Source organism: Lepisosteus oculatus, chromosome 5 (genome assembly GCF_040954835.1).
Source record: "Lepisosteus oculatus isolate fLepOcu1 chromosome 5, fLepOcu1.hap2, whole genome shotgun sequence".
NCBI lineage: Eukaryota > Metazoa > Chordata > Actinopteri > Semionotiformes > Lepisosteidae > Lepisosteus > Lepisosteus oculatus.
Genome location: NC_090700.1, coordinates 40932317 through 40951557, shown reverse-complemented (window position 1 = coordinate 40951557; position 19241 = coordinate 40932317). Strand labels below are relative to the sequence as shown.

Here is a 19241-nt window from a genome sequence, read left to right as displayed (position 1 = left end):
AGAGACAAAACATTGTACTGTATTTTTTGTCTTTATTCAATATATTTTTCAGTGCACAATAATTATGATACAGCATTCCTGTCCATATTTCACTGGTCTGGCTTTGCTTGAATACGGTTCCATATGGAAAGTAGAAACAGCTATGAAATGAGGCTAGCTCCAAACTAAAACAATTACTGTGTATATATTTATATATGTATATTATAATACAATTATCTGATTTCCATAAAACAGAAACATCGAGAAAAAAATACAAAATAAAAAAATCTCGCAATCCCTCAATGGGAATTTCCAGCTTAACAACTTGGAACATTTCTATAAATATTCAATATTTCATATATATAATATCAAACAAGTACCGGTGCTAAAGTTACAATACAGTAAAGAACAAGTAATTTCTAGTGTTTGCTGAGGGTGAACAAAAAGGAGTACGGAGGTGTAACCCCTTCCAGCATCCAGAACGCAGCCCCTTTAAACAAACAGCTGCCTATTTCCCTCAACTTCTAATGCGGCATAGACCCTCAAAATTGCACATCTTTCTTTGAACTGCTTTTGCTCAACTTTTTTGACCTCAGATGCCTGCTGCCTTTCGAAACCCCTTCAGCAGGGCAGGACTGCAGTCAAGTTCCACTGACTCGCACCCCGGACCGACGAAATTCCCCCAAACGCATTCGTACAAAACTATGCTGGCTGAGGCACGGGGTTAAAAAAAACATCAAAGCGAATGTTTTAGAAAACCTCATTAAAACTACTTTTTAAGTGTCAAGAGAAAATAAAGAAACTTGCTTTTGTCAACAACCTCAAATCCCGCGAACAATGAATTTAAAGTTCTTCCTGGCGACCTCAGTCACTAATTATGCACTGTTTGAGGAAAATGCATCGAAGATATGACCTGCAACAAATTACCCTTATTAAAAAAATATAATATTGCACAAGATTGCTTTCCTTTTATCTAGAATGTTATATAATCTGCATTTTCCAAGAACATTTTTTGAATGTAAACATCTAATCAAGTTCTCTTTTATCACATCACAAACACGCTAGGTTATCATTTACATTCAATGTGACTTTGAAGTTATGAACAGATACTGAAGTTATGAATAGTGGGAATACAACAGTCTCTTTTTAAAAAAATATTTTTAAATACCTTTGAATTAAATACAAATGTAGTTATCCAAAACAACTATGTAATCCATGTTGAATTAATTCAAAACACAACACTTTTGTCTTTTTTAGAAACTCGGCACACCTGCCCACAGAACAACGCGCAAGATTTTCTCTGAATAGTACCTGGCCTCTTACACGTACATCATCAAGCACAAACCATACAAAAACAACTCTGCTGAACAAGAGCAGCTAAGACCAAACCAATTCCGACCCCTGTATGACTATCCACCCATTTTCTAACTGCTTTTTCCCCAATACAGGGACACGGAGGAGCTACAGCCCATCCCAGCAAGCAACGGGCACAAGGCAGGGTACATCCCAGACAGGACATGAGTCCATCACAGGGCTGACACAAACATGCACACACTCACATCATGGCCAATTTTTCCAGAAGCCAGTTAACCTCTAATACTATGTCTCTGGACTGTGGGAGGAAATTGGAGCACGCAGAGGAAACCCATGTGAACACAGGGAAGAACTTACCAACTCCACGCAGATAGCACTCCAACTCCAGAACTGAACCCAGGGACCCAGTGCTGCAAGACAGCAAGACTAACCACTCTGCCACCATGCTGCTCCCTACAGAATATAGCAAACACTACGCATTTTCCTATCCAGCTATCAACAGCATAAGCCACTGTTTTGTATTCCTTAGTGTTGTATGTCTGACAACATGAACTCAGTGCATTTTCAAATATAAAACATCATAGATAAAAACATGCAGTCTGCTTGGTGCAGCTGTTTCTTTACCACATCCAGCTGGACTGCTGCTGTTGCTATATCACATGGTTCCCCACAGGTGGGTTGGCAAACTTTTGCTCCAGGAATCTGCAAGGGCTTACACCTCATACAAAGGGTCTAACACAAATCTACACCACAAAATTCTACTGAAGTACCCAAAGAAATACAAAAACAGAAGACATCTCCGAAATAAAGGTAATACAAAGTCAACTCGTACTTGCCAACACTTCACACTCAAACAAAAAATTTTAAGACTGAAGCAGCAAGATGGCACATCGTTTTAAAAAAGCATTTTTGTCTACTGAAGCTATGCCCACAGAATAGTTGGCAAGTACAGATTATCAAGGTGCACTCACGCTGGGCAAGTGGCACGACAGAGTCAGTGGGAGGAGAACAGGGCACAGGCTTGGTAAATGCTGTTTTCCAGTACCAACTGAGAACCACAATCCTCTGGATACAACTCTCTCCAAAGAAGCCATCGCAACACCCTTAGGAGAATGCTGATAACGATGTTTCTTGACTTTTTGTTAGGTGGTCAAAATGAAAGACATTCACAGAGAAAAGTAAATGAACTACAAAATTTTCCACTAATTGTCGAATCAAGAAAAACAAGAAACTGACTCAGTTAGTATTTTTTCCTCTAACATTTAAGCTTTTGATTAACCTCAAATGCACTTGTACACTTAACAGTGTTTTACACAGAACCCACATGCATAAGCTTTTAGACTAATGCCCTTCCAAATCCACTGGTCCTGCTAGTGTTCTTGCTTTTTGGCCCAAACTCCATTACTATTCTAAATGGATTTAAAATCAACGTATAACTAAATTTTGCTTTTTCTTTCTAGGCAATATGACCACCAGAGTGCACACTGCACTGCTCAGGAGCTTAGTTCACTTGGAGAGAACAGAGCCAGGACTCTCAGTGGGCCGGACTCGAGCTCTTTCTCCCAGCTGCCCCTCAGATACATTCAAAGAGGTTTTTGACATTGTGGTGCATGACACCCTGAGAGCTCTCAGTCCCCCCGCGGACACCCAAAGGATTCTGACGATTTAAGACTTGCCTTAGGTTAAAGAATGTTCCCACAATAGTAGTGACTGAAGGACAGACCGACAAAACAGACAAGTACACAAGCAAATATGTACAGCTAACAAACAATTCAGTACCAACAAGAACATGCAACTGTACAAACAAAAAATGTTTAAAAATATATATATACTGTATAAGCAACGGAAAGTCAAGTGCATGCACAAGACAGAGCAAGGGGAAATGGGACTGTAAACATTAACCATCCGACAGAGCAGTCTTCCAAAATTGCGTAGTGTTAACCTACCTGCACACAGGGGGGTGGGGGTTGATGGGGTGGTAGCAAGAACTTAAATAATTACAAAAACATGGAGGCAACACTGGTACCAAATATCCCCAATCTGGAATATGAAGAAGAAACACCCATGCTCCTAAAATTAAAACACATTTCTGAAAGATCCCCGTACAAGCAACAGGGAAGGAGACAGACTGACACACACGGCATTTATACATTTTCCACTCTGGGAAAAAAGTTACAAATTAAATCCATTTTGGATTACAATAGTTATTAAATCATCATTAAATAAAACCTTTAAAAACTGCAAAAGTATTGCATAACATAAAATGTATACTGTACAAGCCTTGTTTCTCAAAGGTTTGCATAATCATCAAAGTAACAGCCAAAGACAGCAGGCAACACTTATCCCAAAGGCAATAAAGGCCACTAAAACCTCCTAATGGAATGTTCCTAAAACAAATTGAAAAACTGGGAATATCTGCTACCAGGCGAAGCAGCCATTGACAGACAGAGATGGGAGAACAGAGAACTCCTTCAGAAAGGAGGTGTGTCTGGTTGTGATCCTAGGTTGAATGCACAGCAACACCCGAACCATTCTCAGCACAGGGAACAGATTCCCATTTTTCAGAAAGCAAGTCACTTCCTGTAAACACCTTACAATGTTAGGCAAAATGGAATGAGGAAGTAAATTTGGCACAGCCTCTTTCTGTCCCACCCCAAACAAAACATCACATCCCACGAGCAGGCTCATGAAAACACATCACAGAGATTAAACATATGAAGCTTGATACATTTTCTGTTAACTTCACAGATCACAAAAAAATAGACTCATCTAATGGAGTTCTGCGTGTTTTCGTGTTTCCTGTTTTTTAAATGTCTCCTGGGAGGTGGTGGGATGGGAGGGAGAGGGAGAAATATTATAGCATGAAGGCAGGCAGGCATCAGCTTTGTGCAAATGAAGTCATCCAGAAATGAAAAAAGTGTTATGTGACCTTTACAGGAGGCAGGCCTAAGCACGATCAGTCCTGTGTGAGCTCACCCTGCTCACTGATAAAGAGGGTGCTGGCTACACCGTTGTCAGCCCCCCAGCCACAACACATTTCCCAGCATCACACACCAGGGTGCACCAAGGCACCCTGCCCCTTCATCCCACATGAGACACGGATCATTCGAGAGCCTGCGACTGAGAAACAGTCACTGCTTGGCAAAGGAAAAGTTTAAGAGCAAATGAAAATACAATTTTAACACATAAGGTGTTGCTTACAGTACCCAGTAACACCTTGGCACTTTGAGAGGTGATGAAGTGAACTTTAATCCCCAGGGTCAACTGCACTGGAAAGAAAGCACTGATGCTCACACGGGCATCATGGCAGAGGATGAGCGAAAAGCATTTTGTGATTCACCCTCTGAGATCAAAGGTCTCTTTCATCAGCACACACATGTCCCCTCTGTGTCAAGACAAGTCATCCCCCTCCTCCCATACCAATCCAGCACCCTGGGGACAGGGCAATGCCTTGGCACCTATTTGCTATGGCACAGAACAGTGATATGTGAAGGCAAAGAATGGGCCCTGAGTTTTCTCAGCTGGAGAGCAAAGCTGGAACAACTGACTCAGTTTTAAACTAAAACTTTTAAATTGCAATAACTCATTTTTCTTACTTTTGGCCTAATTTGCAAATGTATTCAGACATTCATAGCAGCAGACATGCCACTGTGTGTTAGTATGTATACAAACAGATATACATATGTATATGTACATGTCTGTACAGACTTCCCAAGCTCAGCTCCCAGGCTAAGAAAGAACACACAGGGTGACACAGGGAAGGCTGGTTTCCTGCAGAAGCACAGCCACCCTGCCCTCCATAAAGCTTGCCATTCAGTCACAATCTTTGGGGTTATAAGGCTGCTTTGTGCTAGTTTCATAGAAAGCACTCCTGTCCTTTCACCACGATCCCAGCCATTCCTAAACACTGCTGCAGATCTTTCTTTCAAAAAGATTGCTATCCTCAAGAACCTTCCACTCCAGAGCCCAGGCACTGAGACCTAGTTTACTGAAGTGCTTCTTTCTGGACCTCCCATGCTGTACTCTGGAGATCTAGGATGACAAATGAAAAAGTTACAGGTTTCTAGTCACCATTGTGAATCCAATTTTGGCAAAAGTTAGTTTAAAAAGCACTACCTTTACACTTACAAGTTACTAGTGTACAGGATTTCTTTTTTCATATGCTAAAAAAACTGAGGGAAACTGCTTTTAAGAATTAATACATTACTTTACAAATAACTGGACACACAGTACACAGATACTTTTTTCACCTAACTTCTTGATCACTTTAAAAGTAATCTCTTATAAAAGTAACTTTCCCCAAACTGTATGAATCTGATAAAATGCTGAAAAAAATGGCAAACTCCAGAAATTAAGCACTCTGCATAGCTGCTGCATCTCAATGGCACAACGATGGGTGTGGAAAGCCAGTCACTGTGCAGTGTGACGGGGGGGGGGTTCAGCGCATGGGTTTCAGTGCTGATGTGGATAGTGGCTCTCCTGATGAGGTGTGGGGGGGGACAAACAGAGCAATCTCATGCTCTGTCACTCAGGGGAACATACAAGCCAAAGGTCACACATACCATTGGCAAGATGGGCTTATAGAAATCCAACAGGAACCCGGATTAAGATCACTGGGGTCATCAGAGCCACCCTGATAAGAACCTGGCACTAAGCTGTTACAATAAAGCTCTAAACTAAAGCTGAATTCCTGTTTTCTAAATAATTGATCTTAAAGTTCCTCTGAAAAAATATACAATCTATACATTTATAATTAATTCCTATTTCATTATTTTCCTAAAACAGTTCAATTTGCTCTAAACCTAAAGGCCAAGAAAAACCGCAGAGAAAGTAACATTTCACTTGATAACACGAGTGTTGTGCATTATGGATATTGCCCTTCAGAAATCACCCCTGCCTGTTCCAGACTTGGATTCCTACACAACCCTCCTGCCCTGAGAGAGGCATCAGGTCCTGCAACATTCCTGATGCCCCAAGGCTCAACAGGGATTTGAAACAAATTGAAACGCTATTGATTTGAAAGAAGGAAAACCCTCATTCACAGTTGAGACTTATTCTCTCTTTTTGGATTCGATGCTTAGCCCTCACATCCCAATACTATATAATGGCACATGGATTCAACATACTTACATACTGTGTACAGTAAATAGATTTGGCACCTTCAGAGAAAAGACATGCATAAATGCCTTTCCTTTTAGTAGCTTCTAATAATGAAATGGTGCTATCAGCTTGAGTTGTGTGGTAACTAATGGCATAAGATGCAGAATCCTCTTTTCTTTTGTTACATCTCTATGTGCCTGAGAGAACTGCCCAGAGTTTACATCGGGGTTCGGAAATTTAAAAGACTGTGTCCAACAACCTGGCTCTGATGCAGGACCATATTCCTCTGCAGAGCTTGGGGCTGGACCCAGGTCAAATTCCAGACTACAGGACCCGCATTTACAATTCAATGCGTATTTGTTAACTGTATGTTTGTTTACCCTTTTTGCGGCACCATCAGCCACAGGACAGCAGCTCCCACTCAGTGTAAACATGTGCAACCCAGCTCTAAACTCCATTTGCTCCACCTCAGGCAGTGGCACTATATGAGGGTCATTTCTGTGAGGTTAATTAAAAAGGCCCTTCACTCTTCATGGTGCCTCTATGATCAATTTGGTTTTGTTAAAGAAGCCTATGCCCCTTCTTTTGGCACACACAACTTTTTCCTTTACACCGGAATAACCACGTTCCCTGCATAAAGTCTGTGTCATAGTTTTATATTTTCAAAAGTATGAGGCCAATAAATACATCCTGAATGTGCAATCACTCAAGACAGAAATACTTTGCACCGTCTGTTTCATGGTGTGAAGTTTTAGTTTACATAAAAGATAAGGTGGAAATAAAAGACTTCTAAAATCTAGTTTCAGACACTTTGAAATAATATTATCAGAAATTTATGGCACCTTAAAAGGCACCAAATGGGGCCTCCTCAGCTCACTGTCTGAGACGGAACCACCCTATGGCTGAAAGAAAGGGACACTGATTGCAGGAAACCCCCTGCTCAAAAAGGACGAATGAAAAGAGGAAACTGCATCTTGCGAAATGTGCAAGTCTTGATGGAAGGTGCATCAATCACAATTCACAGCGCCTGCAACCCTGCCAGCTGAGGAACCTGCCCTGCCAAAGCCCTGGCAGCTGGCAAGACTTTTTTCCAGGAGCTGCTGCCATGCAAAAAAATGTGTCTTACCAGATGCAAATCTTCCGTGGGCCAGCTAGTTTCAGCCGAACCCTTAAGAAGTTCCAAATTTATTTATTAGTTTCATCCGATTTCCTGCCATCCAAGTGTCTCAGTCACAGGCAGCTCAGTCCAACTGCCTCAACAGGGCCACAGATACACAGAGCCCCTCGTTCCCACACTCACAGAGGGACACACAGGGGGATGAATCAAGGAAGAGGATGAGCAGGAAACAGATGGGAAAAACAGGCTCTGGATGAGGGGGAAAAGGAGGTGACCTATTGAGGGGAAATCTGGAGAGGCTCGGAGACAGGAAACAAGTGTAGCCCATCTGACCTCTCAACCTCTCCTCCTCCCTTTCTCTCTCTCCTCACAGCGGCAGATCGGTGCTGTTGTGCCTGGTCTTTCGGGAGGTGCCGTCATCGCGGGGCAGTGCCCTCTGCAGGCTGGACATAGCTGCCGTCTTCTTCAGATCGATCACGGCATAGAACTCACTGTGCCGGGGTGGCTGGGAAGTGCCAATGGGCACAGGCTTTTGATGCTGCTGCTGGGGGTTCCCACACTCCGAATCCCCATCCAGATCCACTTGGATGTAGTTGAGCTGCCGCTGCTGGGAGAGGTCACGCCCGACCCCGCCTCCTCTGCGGAAGTCAAAGCTGAAGACTCCGCCGCCACCCCCTACATGGCAGTCGGCTCTGTGCTGCCCCCTTGGGGGGCACGCCGGCCTGCGGACGCCCGGCTGCACACGCTCGGTGTTAACATAGTTGCGCATGACATCGCGTCCATCCCCTCCTCCATCCTGGTGGTATCCGTTGGGCGTTCCGGGGTCCTCCGAGTACTCGTCATACTCCTCCTCCTCATAGTCCTCCTCATCCTGCTCGTCGTCCTCCTCATCCTGCTCCTCCTCTCGCTGCAGGGCGCGGTACTCCCACACTGGCGGCAGTGAGGGCAGGTTCTCGTAGTTCAGCAGCGCCGTCTTACGGTGCCCGCTGCCCACTCCCCCTCCTGCTCTTTCGCAGCTATAGCCCTGGGCAGGCAGGGCGTGTGGGAGGGCATGAGGCAGGGAGTGGGAGTGTGGCAGAGCGCGAGAGTGACAGTGGCCCTCCCCCCCACTGCTGCTACTGCTCGACCCTCCCGAGAGGGAGACGCTGCCCGGGCACAGCTTCAGCCGCCCGCTCCCGCCCCCCCTGCGCAGCTCACCGCCGCGCCCGCCTCCCAGCCCGTTGATGTTCTCGTAGGCCAGCCGCACAGCCTGACAGCCCTCCTCGTGCTCGCCCGCAGCACTACCATGGCGATGCAGCAGGTGGTGGTGGTGATAGGAGTGGGCGGCGTGGGAGTGTGGGGGAGGCAGGGGCGGGGGGCCCCCTCCTCCCTCATGCTCCGAGCCACCCCCGCCTACCCCCTCCAGCGTCAGGTGGCCGTGCGGGTGGCGCATGTGGACCTGCTTTCCCAGCGCCTCCCTCTCCATGTCCATGAGCCTGCGCTGGGCCGGTGTGGGTCCCAGCACAAACTTCACCTCCCCTGAAGGTGGCTGCAGGAACACCTGGGGGTTTCGCTCTTCCAGGGGGCAGCAGTGGATCACAGGGTGACCCCCTGGCCCCCCACCTCCCCCCCGAGCGCTCTCGGGGTAGGGGTTTGGCCGGACCTCGGGTAAAGAGTGGACACAGTGCCGGCCCCTGACATCTCCTTCCACGCTGGCAGTGTTCACATAGGTGTGGGCCTGAGGGAGACAAGGGAGAAGCTGAATCCGGTACACTGACTGCACAGCCACCTCGTTACACTCTTCACGTTAACGAGTACAGCCACCTTCACACTACACATTCAACGAATGCAGACTAATTATACTAATTCATTTGGTTTGTGATTTTTTAAAATTATTTTAATACATTTTTCTTGTTTCTTACTGTATTACTTTGTTTCCGCAGTTCAATAAATGCTGTTGGACCTAAGTAAAAAGTTGTACTTATACAGGCAAGCATTAATACAAAGTTTCAGTTCATTAGAAGTGGGCAGTCTTTATTACCTGTACAAAGCAGGGAATCACTTTTGCACTAAGCACTCCTAAGATGGACAGTTCTTTAAAACTCTGCTCAATGCTTTGATTTTAGAAACCTTTTCCTTTAATAAATTCAATTTAGAAAAACACCTTTTTAACACTCGGTTTGATCTTGTCATGGCCACATTTCCATCATTAAGTATATCACAGCACATTCACTAGTTCATATAACATAAGCATTATATGTCCAACACTTTGGGATCTTCATGGATAAAAGGTGCTATAATAATTCAAAGAATTCATTACAATTACAGTTGAGGATGTGCAGTGATTCCTTACCCAGCCATAAATAACGAAATCATTTTTTGGTTCTATTGTCTGTTCAGCCTTAAGCACAACCAACAATATTCCACTGGACAGGTTCGACTAGGCAGATTAAAATGCACACTGTCTGTGGTCTTCACTAGTTATTTAAGAGAACAAATTCTTATTTACAATTCCAGCCTGGAGAGAGGTCAATATATACCAGCACATTAAATACAGCAACCTAAGTGAAGTACAGTGCTCAAGAGTACGGTACCAGGGCCCCAGCCAGGATTTGTCAGTACAGCCTACGTTTGTCACAGTCTCATTTCCATAAGGAGAGATGTTCATGTGAAGGAGAGCCAAGGTCCCAACTGAGTGCCAGTGCTGCTCACCTGGTCCTCCAGCCCCATGAAGCCGTGGGCGTGGTCCTCAGCAAGCGAGGGGTGCCGGGTGGACGGGTGAGACGAGCCATCTGCGCTGACAGGGTACCCTGGGTATCCGTTGGGGAATCCCTGAACTGTGTATGCTGGAGCTGCCATCCAAAAGACAGCAAGAGGTTACAGACAGGCTTCCAGACTCACTAAGGACAGGTTTGCACAATCAGGATGGGATAGTTTCCCAGTTTTATCTGGCACCTATACTGTAACATGGAAATACAGACTTAGCATCCCTGCACATAAGAAAAATAAAGAGAATCGCTGTCACATTTTTCAGTTTATCACATCCTTCAGCACATTTACTTCATCCATATTAATTCACATAGATTATGCTCTGACTCATCTGAAAAAAGCTATCTACTATATACCTTAGTTCCTCCATTAGTACACATTCTGTCACAGTCTTTTTTCACTTCTCTTCCTGGTTTCTCTGAACACTTATGAACTAGCTACAAAAACTTCAGGGCGAGGAATGCCACAGAGCTCAGTGTCTTTCCTTCATCATCACATTGGGATTAAAGACTGAATGCCTGGTATGAGAATTTGCACTGTCCCTGACCACAGAGAGGCTACTGTGCCCCCCAGTGGAGAAGATATGCCATGCACATCAAAGCTATATTAAGCACAAGGGAGAAAAGAAATAAACAGAAGAGTTAAGAAATGGCCCTAATTTTAAAGCTTTTAACCACACTGCCTCTGTCCAGAACAGTGTACTGTGACAAGCTATTGCTTTTCTACTTGTTAGTGGAAGCAAAAAGCACTAATCTCCGGACAGCAACCAACCTCACTGCTCAAGGACAACTAAATCTGCTGGGACAGGAAGGCACATTCTTCGTTCCTTTTTAAAATCAGAGAAAGTCGAGAAAGCCAGAATAGAAAACGGGAAGGGATTCTGAAGCGATACCGAAGCCCCACCACGAATGCTGCGTGGGAGTGGCCACTCACTGCTGGGGGTCTGAGGGGTGCGCGGCAGCTCCAGCTCAGGGGCATGGCTGTTGTGAGTGATGATGACGGGCTCCTCCACCACATTGATGCTGTTACACTGCATGAGCTCCTGCAGCAGATTGAAGATCTCCTCGGCACGGGAGCACTTGAAGGCAAAGATCCCTGCAGGGAGACAATGGGACTCATAACGCCATGCGGACACACAACCAGAACTCCTCACACACTGGTCTCTGCAATGGGGCACCGACAGACAGACGGTGGCATAACCCTGCCACACGAACACTGGGCTTAACCCTCATTACCTCACTGAACTGGATCCCAAAAATCACGGCACTGTACAGCAAGGAAGATGGGAACGTGCAATAAAAGAGTAGGCTGGAGTGAAACAGCTATGAAGCGGTGGAGAGGGGGATCTGTGGAGCAGCCTTGGTGAGGCCTTTGTTCTGCCGTGGATTAAAAGGGGTAGATGACGATAAGATCACTTTATTGGCCATATACAATTTCTTGTATAAGAAATTTGTCTTTTTTCCGCATACCCCAGCTTGCACTCCGTGAGACACACAGATGGGGAGAGAAGCTTGGGGTCAGAACGCAGAGTCAGCCATTTATGCCCTGGGGCAGCTGGGGTAAAGGGCCTTGCTCAGGGGCCCAACGGAGTAGGATTCCCCTACCAGCCACGGGATTTGAACCAGTAACCTTCCAGCCATAGGTGCAGATCCTCAGCCACAAAGCCACTGCTCCGCCCCTCATGTTGATGATTTTTGGGTGATATAATGAAATAATAAATGGTTTAGTGATTATTATAACATAAGAAATTAAAAAAGGCTAAAACTGTTCTTATACGCAATGTTAAAAAGACCATGCAAAGTTAGGTGAAGAAAAAGATCATTTTATTGTTTACAGATCAGCAGTAAAACTGGTGACATGCTTGAGGTACTCTCTGCAGTTTTCATTTCTGGTCAAAGCAGGACAGGCTGAGACAACTGATCCGTGACCCAAATGCAGATTTGAGGTCAGTCCAGGCTGTAGCAGCAGAGCTTACCTTGCCCGGTCTGGCAGCGCCGCCCGCTCTCGAAAGAGAAGAGGTTGGAATCGTAGCCATAGCGGCGCAGGCAGAGGTAGGGCCACCGCACGGCGTCGCGTTTGCGGGTGTGCAGGATGAGCTCGGTCTGTGTGAGCTCCATGATGCCGGAGCCCAGCTCGTTGCCTTCATCATCGACATTTGTCACCTGTGCAACAAAGACACATTGTCACAATGACGCAGCGTGGCCCCACCAAGACTGCACAAGACACATGCAAGAATCTAATCGGCACGCAGAAGCACGCAGCTGCGGGTGGGGACCAGGCACCAGCAGGACTGGGCATACAGCTCGTGCCAGAGACTGGGCACGCAGCGAGACTGGGCACGAAGCTGCTGGTGGGAACCAGGCACACAGCAGGACTGGGCATACAGCTGCTGGTGGGGACTGGGCACGCAGCAGGACTATGCACGCAGCAGGACTGCATACAGCTGCTGGCGAAGACTGGGCACGAAGCTGCTGGCGGAGACTGGGCACGCAGCGGACTGGGCACGTAGCTGCTGGCGGGGACTGGGCACACAGCAGGACTGCATACAGCTGCTGGCGGAGACTGGGCACACAGCAGGACTGCATACAGCTGCTGGCGGAGACTGGGCACGAAGCTGCTGGCGGAGACTGGGCACGCAGCGGACTGGGCACGTAGCTGCTGGCGGAGACTGGGCACGCAGCGGACTGGGCACGTAGCTGCTGGCAGAGACTGGGCACGAAGCTGCTGGTGGGGAGTAGGCATGCAGCAGGGCCGGGCATGCAGCTGCTGGCGGGGACTGGGCACACAGCAGGACTATGCACGCAGCAGGACTGCATACAGCTGCTGGCGAAGACTGGGCACGAAGCTGCTGGCGGAGACTGGGCACGCAGCGGACTGGGCACGAAGCTGCTGGCGGGGACTGGGCACACAGCAGGACTGCATACAGCTGCTGGCGGGGACTGGGCACGAAGCTGCTGGCGGGGACTGGGCACGCAGCGGACTGGGCACGTAGCTGCTGGCAGAGACTGGGCATGCAGCAGGACTGGGCACGCAGCAGCTGGCAGGGACCGGGCACGCAGAAGGACTAGGCACGCAGCAGGACCGGGCACGCAGCTGCTGGTTGGGACCGGGCACACAGCAGGACTGGGGATGCAGCAAGACAGGCATACAGCTGTTGGCGGAGACTGGGCACACAGCTGCTGGTGGGGAGTAGGCATGCAGCAGGGCCGGGCATGCAGCTGCTGGCGGGGACTGGGCACACAGCAGGACTGGGCATGCAGCAGGACTGGGCACGCAGCTGCAGGCAGGGACTGGGTATGCAGCAGGATTGGGCACACAGCAGGACTGGGCATTCAGCTGCTGGCGGGGACTGGGCACATCCAGCATCTGTCAGCAGGTCAGGAGTTCCTATACTCAACAGCCCCTGCGGTTCCCAAGTTTAAAAATGCACCAAGTTTATTGTAAAAAAGCAACAGAAAGCAGAACCATTGAAATTTATACAAATGAGCAAATACTTTATATTTTCATACTGGAAAGAAATAGAAAGAAGAATTATTTTTTTATTTGGGGAGGTGGCAAACATGGAAGTGGCAAAAGTCCCCCCTCAGCAAAAATGGTTGTGATTATTGAGAATAAAAGGCTTTGTGAGCAGGGTCTCTACCACAGAGACTATGTGCCACAGAGCTCTGGAGACACTGTGGTGAAATCAGTACCTTGAACTTGGTTGGGTGGGTGTCTGGGATTGTGTCTCTGTACAGACAGCTCCAGCAGCTTCCCATTGCTTCAGCAAACCAGCTGACACCTGTGAAAAGCCACAGCAATACTGAGAGATTGTCATCAGCTCACACATTAACTCTCATTTCACCAGTCTGGGCTTCACTGACCCCCACCTTCATTTCATAATACTGCACACAGACCTAACCAGACCCCTAATATGAAAATAGAACACCCTCTTAACACCAGAAAATGTTGTCCAGTTTTTCTGGAAAATTCTGTGTGAAAGCCTCTCCTTTACTTAAAAGAAAAAGCAAAAGAGGAAGAAAGAGATTTATTGAATGGTAGGTCCTACCCCACTCAACACACGCACACAAACTTCACTCACCCAGTCCAGGCCATCAGTGGGAGAGAATCCCGCTTCAATCCCAGAATCCTCTACTGGGCGTCATGGTGAACAGGAGCATATAGGTTCAAAGTGCATTTCCATGGTGAACAGGACTTCTTCTTACCTGTGAGCACAATAAAAGCATGCAAATTTAATTCCCCAACTCAATGGAAAAACAGAGATTTGGTGTCAGTAAATTAACTGCTTCGCCTGTGATTCTCCTGCCAAACCTGCCTTACTTTATTTTTTCCACTTTATTTAGAGAAAAATAAAATAAAAATAAATAAAAATAAAAGCTTTATAATCCAGAATAAAGTAACAGATGATATGATAAACTTAAATAATAAGGCTGTCTAGTAGCTTTATTCAAAGTCTTGCCATGGAGCTCATTCAGTTAGTTCTTCCTTGTTGATTTAATCAAGTTATCTTAATCCTAACAGTTCTAGAGATGGCCAGGAAAAAAATGCAAATTACAATTTTCAATATCCAACAATCACCGAGTAAAAAACTGAACTGGAAAAAAATGTTGTTGCTAATTTATTCATTAAACAATATTAAACATCCACAGCGAGTATGCACTGCCCTTCAACTTCTCTCCTCTACTACAGCAGAACTGGGGCCTTTTTTTTAACATTTGCATGCAGTTCTCTTTTCATTTAAGCACAGCCTCAAACTATTTCTACCTTTCCATTTACTGAACATTTTTCCACTTTGCTCAGTAAATAAACCCTTACCGAATCTCACACAGCTCCAGGAGAAACACTAGTTTGACATCGACAATCAATACAATTTAATGAGCCTGGACAGCTCTGCTCCTCCTGGAGTGTCCACTGTGGAATTCAGGCACAGTGCAGCAGGTACTGGGCTGCAGTTCAGTCTGAATACCGCTCAGTTACAGACACAGGCACAGCTCCACACAGAAATGCCCATTTAGAGCTGCAAGTTTCACAGGACTGTACCAAAAATAAGAATTTCAAAGTCCCACTGAGTCAGAGTCACTGCGTAACAGCCTGAGCTATTTCAGGCTCTCGGGGCAGGAACTCAAAGGCAAGCAGCCAAGCTCGACAGAAGGAAGAAACAGAGCCAATAGAAATTCCAAACACTGAAAAGGACGAAGCACCTGCAATAGATGCTCCCGGTTTTGTTTATGCATTTGGAATTTCTACAGACTCACTTTTCAATGTAAAACCATCTGGAATATTGAGAGCACAGAGAGTCAGTATTTTTTATAACTCGTTACACAAGCAGGGTGGACCAAACACCTGGCCTCAGAACCACAGGGCCTTCTGGTTCTCTAACAATACCTCATCTGACACAAATGATCTCACCATCTGGACGGGTGCCCCCATCACATCCAGCCCTTTAATGTTGAGAATTTAAGACCTAACCATAGCTCAAGATATAGGACCTATAACACATTCTCAATACACTGGAGTTTTCTCCACTGTTGTTAGTTTGACTCACAAGCTGACAGAGTCTTTGTGGAAAAAGAGACTAAGCATTTAGTGTGCATTTATAGTCAGACTTTACTTGTGAAGAAGTTCCACAGCCAAAAGCGTTTCTTCTTCTCTCTACTTTTCAATATGAAATTACCCTCCACACACTGACAAAGCTCCCCCCTATAGCTTCTATATATTAGACCTAAACTGTTGCCATTGTTATTTCACTAATAAAATCCTCAATTCACACACTGGAGAGATGTCATCCCTCCATATTTTGATAGCATAGGCTTCAGCCTTTGAACTTGGTCATTTCATTCAGCATGATATAATTCAGACCGATAAAGCCAGAGCAACCAAGGAGAACCTTCAATTTATGAAGTATTCATTCAATTATTTGGGGACACAATAGCAAATTTTAGATGTGCTTCAAAAAGTAAAACTGAAAATTACGCAATGTGTTTTTCCAGTTCACAACAATTATTAATGTTGTCCAGTACACTAATTAGTTCTAAATACAGAGATTTAAATAATGCATATATAAATAACAAAGCACAAACAACCTGAAGAAACAGCCCACACCTAAAGAAACCGAAACATTGTGTCTCTTTTCTTTACAGCATGGAATAAACCTTTACCTGTTCCTTTGCAGTCTACTTAAAAACAACCTCCTGCTGGGCTATTTAGATTAGCAATTCAAGGCATCACAAGTCTCACAGTTCTGAATGCTTGAAGAAGTATGACTAGGGAACAGAGTGAATCCAAGTGAAGGTGAACATGCAGGACCAGAGCAATATTCCTTAGACGAGGCAGAGGCACAGCATGTGCGGACAGCTCTGTCATACAATGTTAACCCATGTAAAAACGTCAGCAAGCTTTTTATCGTGAGACTTGTCTTATTTGGGTAATGTCTTATGCCTGATACAAGATTGTTTTTCAAAGCTTAATTCTGTCAGCTTTCAAACAAGATTTCATTCCAAACAAAAGCAATTCATCCCACAGTAATCTCTCCACCATAACAACAGCATTATTATAAGAGCATAAGCAAGGTTTCAAACAAGGGGAGGCCTATCGGCCCTGTAACCAACCTCATCAGATCTCTGAAGCCAAGCAAAGTGGGGCTAAGCCAGTCCTTGTCAGTCCTGGGATGAGACCTCTTGCAAGAACCAGGTTGATCAATGCTGATAGAAGAGCAGTAGGGGGCACTCTACCCTCTGCACCAGAATCTCCCAGTACGGTGCCTTGGGACCCTGTGCTGCACAAGTTGCTACTCCTCAAGTGAGGTCCCGACTATCTGTTCATTAAGAACAGGGTGTCCCCCTTAATTCACTGGGCAAATCAGGCCCAACCTCTCACTTCTCCACCCAATCTGCTGCACAGTGGGGCTCCCGGTGAAGAAAGGCTACTATGTCACCCAGGTGGATGAAGTGGGTCCCCTCCTATGGAAAAAGTGTGTTGGGATCCAATGAAATAGGACTCCAACTCAGAACATTAATGATAATATTGGTCTGAACTTCTGTATAATTTGAGCTCCTTTTAGAAGGCCACTGTCCCCAACTGCATGTTGATCTTTCAGCACGTGGGTGAGTTCATCCCTAACACAGTCTTTCGAATACTCGCAACGACTGTAAAAACTAAATTTGTCACAGGTCTGCTTACAATTCTCCACCGATACATCTCAGTCAATACTGTCACTTAAATGTTTCAACCCAGCACAAGCAGTACAGCCCAGTCCATATTGTGCTGTGTCCCACCACACACAGGAGATAAAACCGCTGACAAACCGACAGGAGGAAACCACAAGCCATCCGGACTGAGCGCAGAGAGCTGGTTCGGCAGGGACCTGTTCCGACATCATCGGCAGCTAACAATAACAAGTGGAGCTCATCGCAGCACAGCAATGTCTTTATCCCCCCAGCTGAATCAACCGGTGGAAGAACCGACTAATCGAAAAAGCACCTTTGTTGGCAGCGACTTTTTCCCGAGCCCATTTTATAAGGATGAATTTATGTTTCATAGCCAGCAAAGGATCGTGCTCCACAATACAATAAACACTACAGGTTTAACGCACACCTTCATTTTTTTTTTCGTAAAAACGACGCCCAATCAGCAAGAGATGCTGTCCACGTTATGGATTGATCAATTAATCACAATGGCTAGTCGGACAGTCATCCCAGAGCCAGATGAATTGTCAGCTACATTTCTGACGTAGATTTTGCCATCAACCCAGTGCGATGTCTTCTGCGCGCTGTTACTTTAACACGTCTGCCTCTGGTACAATATTCCAGCTGCAGCTGTTTGCCCCCACCGCTACGGCACCCCTCAGTATAGTCACCTGGAAAATGGTGTACTTGTACCGATTAACGATCGATGAAGAGAGAGGAAGAAAAAGGCATGTGCAAAAATACAAATACAGCTAGACAACGACGTGTAGGTATGATTCTGTGACTTTCAGGGAAAAAAAGAAAGAAAATGAAATGGTTTAACTGCGCAATAGTAACGACGATCATTACACAGAATAAGGTAGAAATAAAAAAAGAGAAATTGTCGCTCTCAGGGGCTGTGGGAATGCATGACGGGCTATGAGCCATATGCATTCAAATAAGGTCTACCTGTACACGCAGCCCAGCTGCGGAACAGCGCAGAGAGAGAGCTCGGCTTCTCCATGTTCCCCAGCAGCAGCGGGACTGCAGGAGAGCCAGCTCCGAGGCACCAGTACTCACATGTGAAACATTGCAGTGCGAGTCCAGTCCGAGCGAAGCTGCAGCCCTGTCCGTCTCGGCTGCGCACGCTGCAATGCCTACACTCGCTGGGCCTGGCTCACATTTATTTCGGCACTTTCAAAAAAGAAGAAGGAAAACAAAAGAAAATAAAAAAGGGGGAAAAATGAATTCCACTTACGATACCCCCTCCCCCCCACTGCAGCGACAGGCCTCGGCTTGACATCTCCCGTCTAGGGGTCAGAGTTCATTAGCAGACAACGAGACTGTGCGCTCGACAAGAAGGTAAGACAGCTGGAGGACTGAGGGGGGTACTGTTGTTGCGCATAGCTACCACTTAGTAGCGCCAGATCTCAATGTTTTAAAGTCCCATGAAAACCCTTCTTTCACAATTTGCTGCCACAATATTTCTTAAAATGAATATATTGACTTGTTCAACTATTACTCATGGATGTATTATAATTTTGTATTATCATAAATATATATACAAATAAATGGTCTTGTTTGAAATATCTTTTGAGATACCAAGACTAAATCAGACATGTTAAGACTACACAACCTCTTTGTGATCTACTAATAAACGTATTGCCGACACAATCGCCTATTGTGTGCGGGGAAACAAGACCGCTAACTGCGTGCAGTGCTGTACGCACATTTTTAGAAGAACTCGTTCGTGTAAATGTTCACTATGCATCCTCCCACAGATTCCCTCCAGCTCAGCCCAAGTGGTTTTATGCAGAAGC

At 45.8% G+C, this 19241-nt stretch overlaps 1 protein-coding gene across 10 annotated transcripts; it reads right to left on the bottom strand.

The window, feature by feature from the left end:
• Positions 1-12: 12 nt before the first annotated feature.
• frs3 (fibroblast growth factor receptor substrate 3) lies at positions 13-18760 on the bottom strand. Of its 10 annotated transcripts, none has more exons than XR_001477998.2 (8): positions 18502-18759; positions 14340-14463; positions 13951-14039; positions 12234-12420; positions 11162-11353; positions 10202-10341; positions 7520-9227; positions 13-5325 (listed from the first exon to the last, which is right to left on the bottom strand). XR_001477998.2 is itself a non-coding variant. In XM_015342826.2 (8 exons), the coding sequence occupies exons 3-7, from the start codon at positions 14014-14016 to the stop codon at positions 7878-7880; spliced, it is 1935 nt and encodes a 644-aa protein (XP_015198312.1). In that variant the 5' UTR covers positions 14017-14039; positions 14340-14463; positions 18502-18760; the 3' UTR covers positions 13-5325; positions 7844-7877. The 10 variants fall into 10 exon arrangements, 9 of the variants coding, with proteins under 9 accessions (XP_015198312.1, XP_015198304.1, XP_006628547.1 ...); XM_015342826.2 differs by having other exon boundaries at positions 7844-9227; positions 18502-18760; XM_015342818.2 differs by having other exon boundaries at positions 13-9227.
• Positions 18761-19241: the final 481 nt, after the last annotated feature.

Coding starts and splice junctions, on each gene's coding strand:
- frs3 (XM_015342826.2), bottom strand. CDS start 14,016: ATGGGAAGCTGCTGGAGCTGTCTGTACAGAGACACAATCCCAGACACC. Junction 11,354..12,233: donor GCGCTGCCAGACCGGGCAAG/GTAAGCTCTGCT, acceptor GTCTCCCTGCAG/GGATCTTTGCCTTCAAGTGC. Junction 10,342..11,161: donor ACTCCCACGCAGCATTCGTG/GTGGGGCTTCGG, acceptor TTTGGATGGCAG/CTCCAGCATACACAGTTCAG.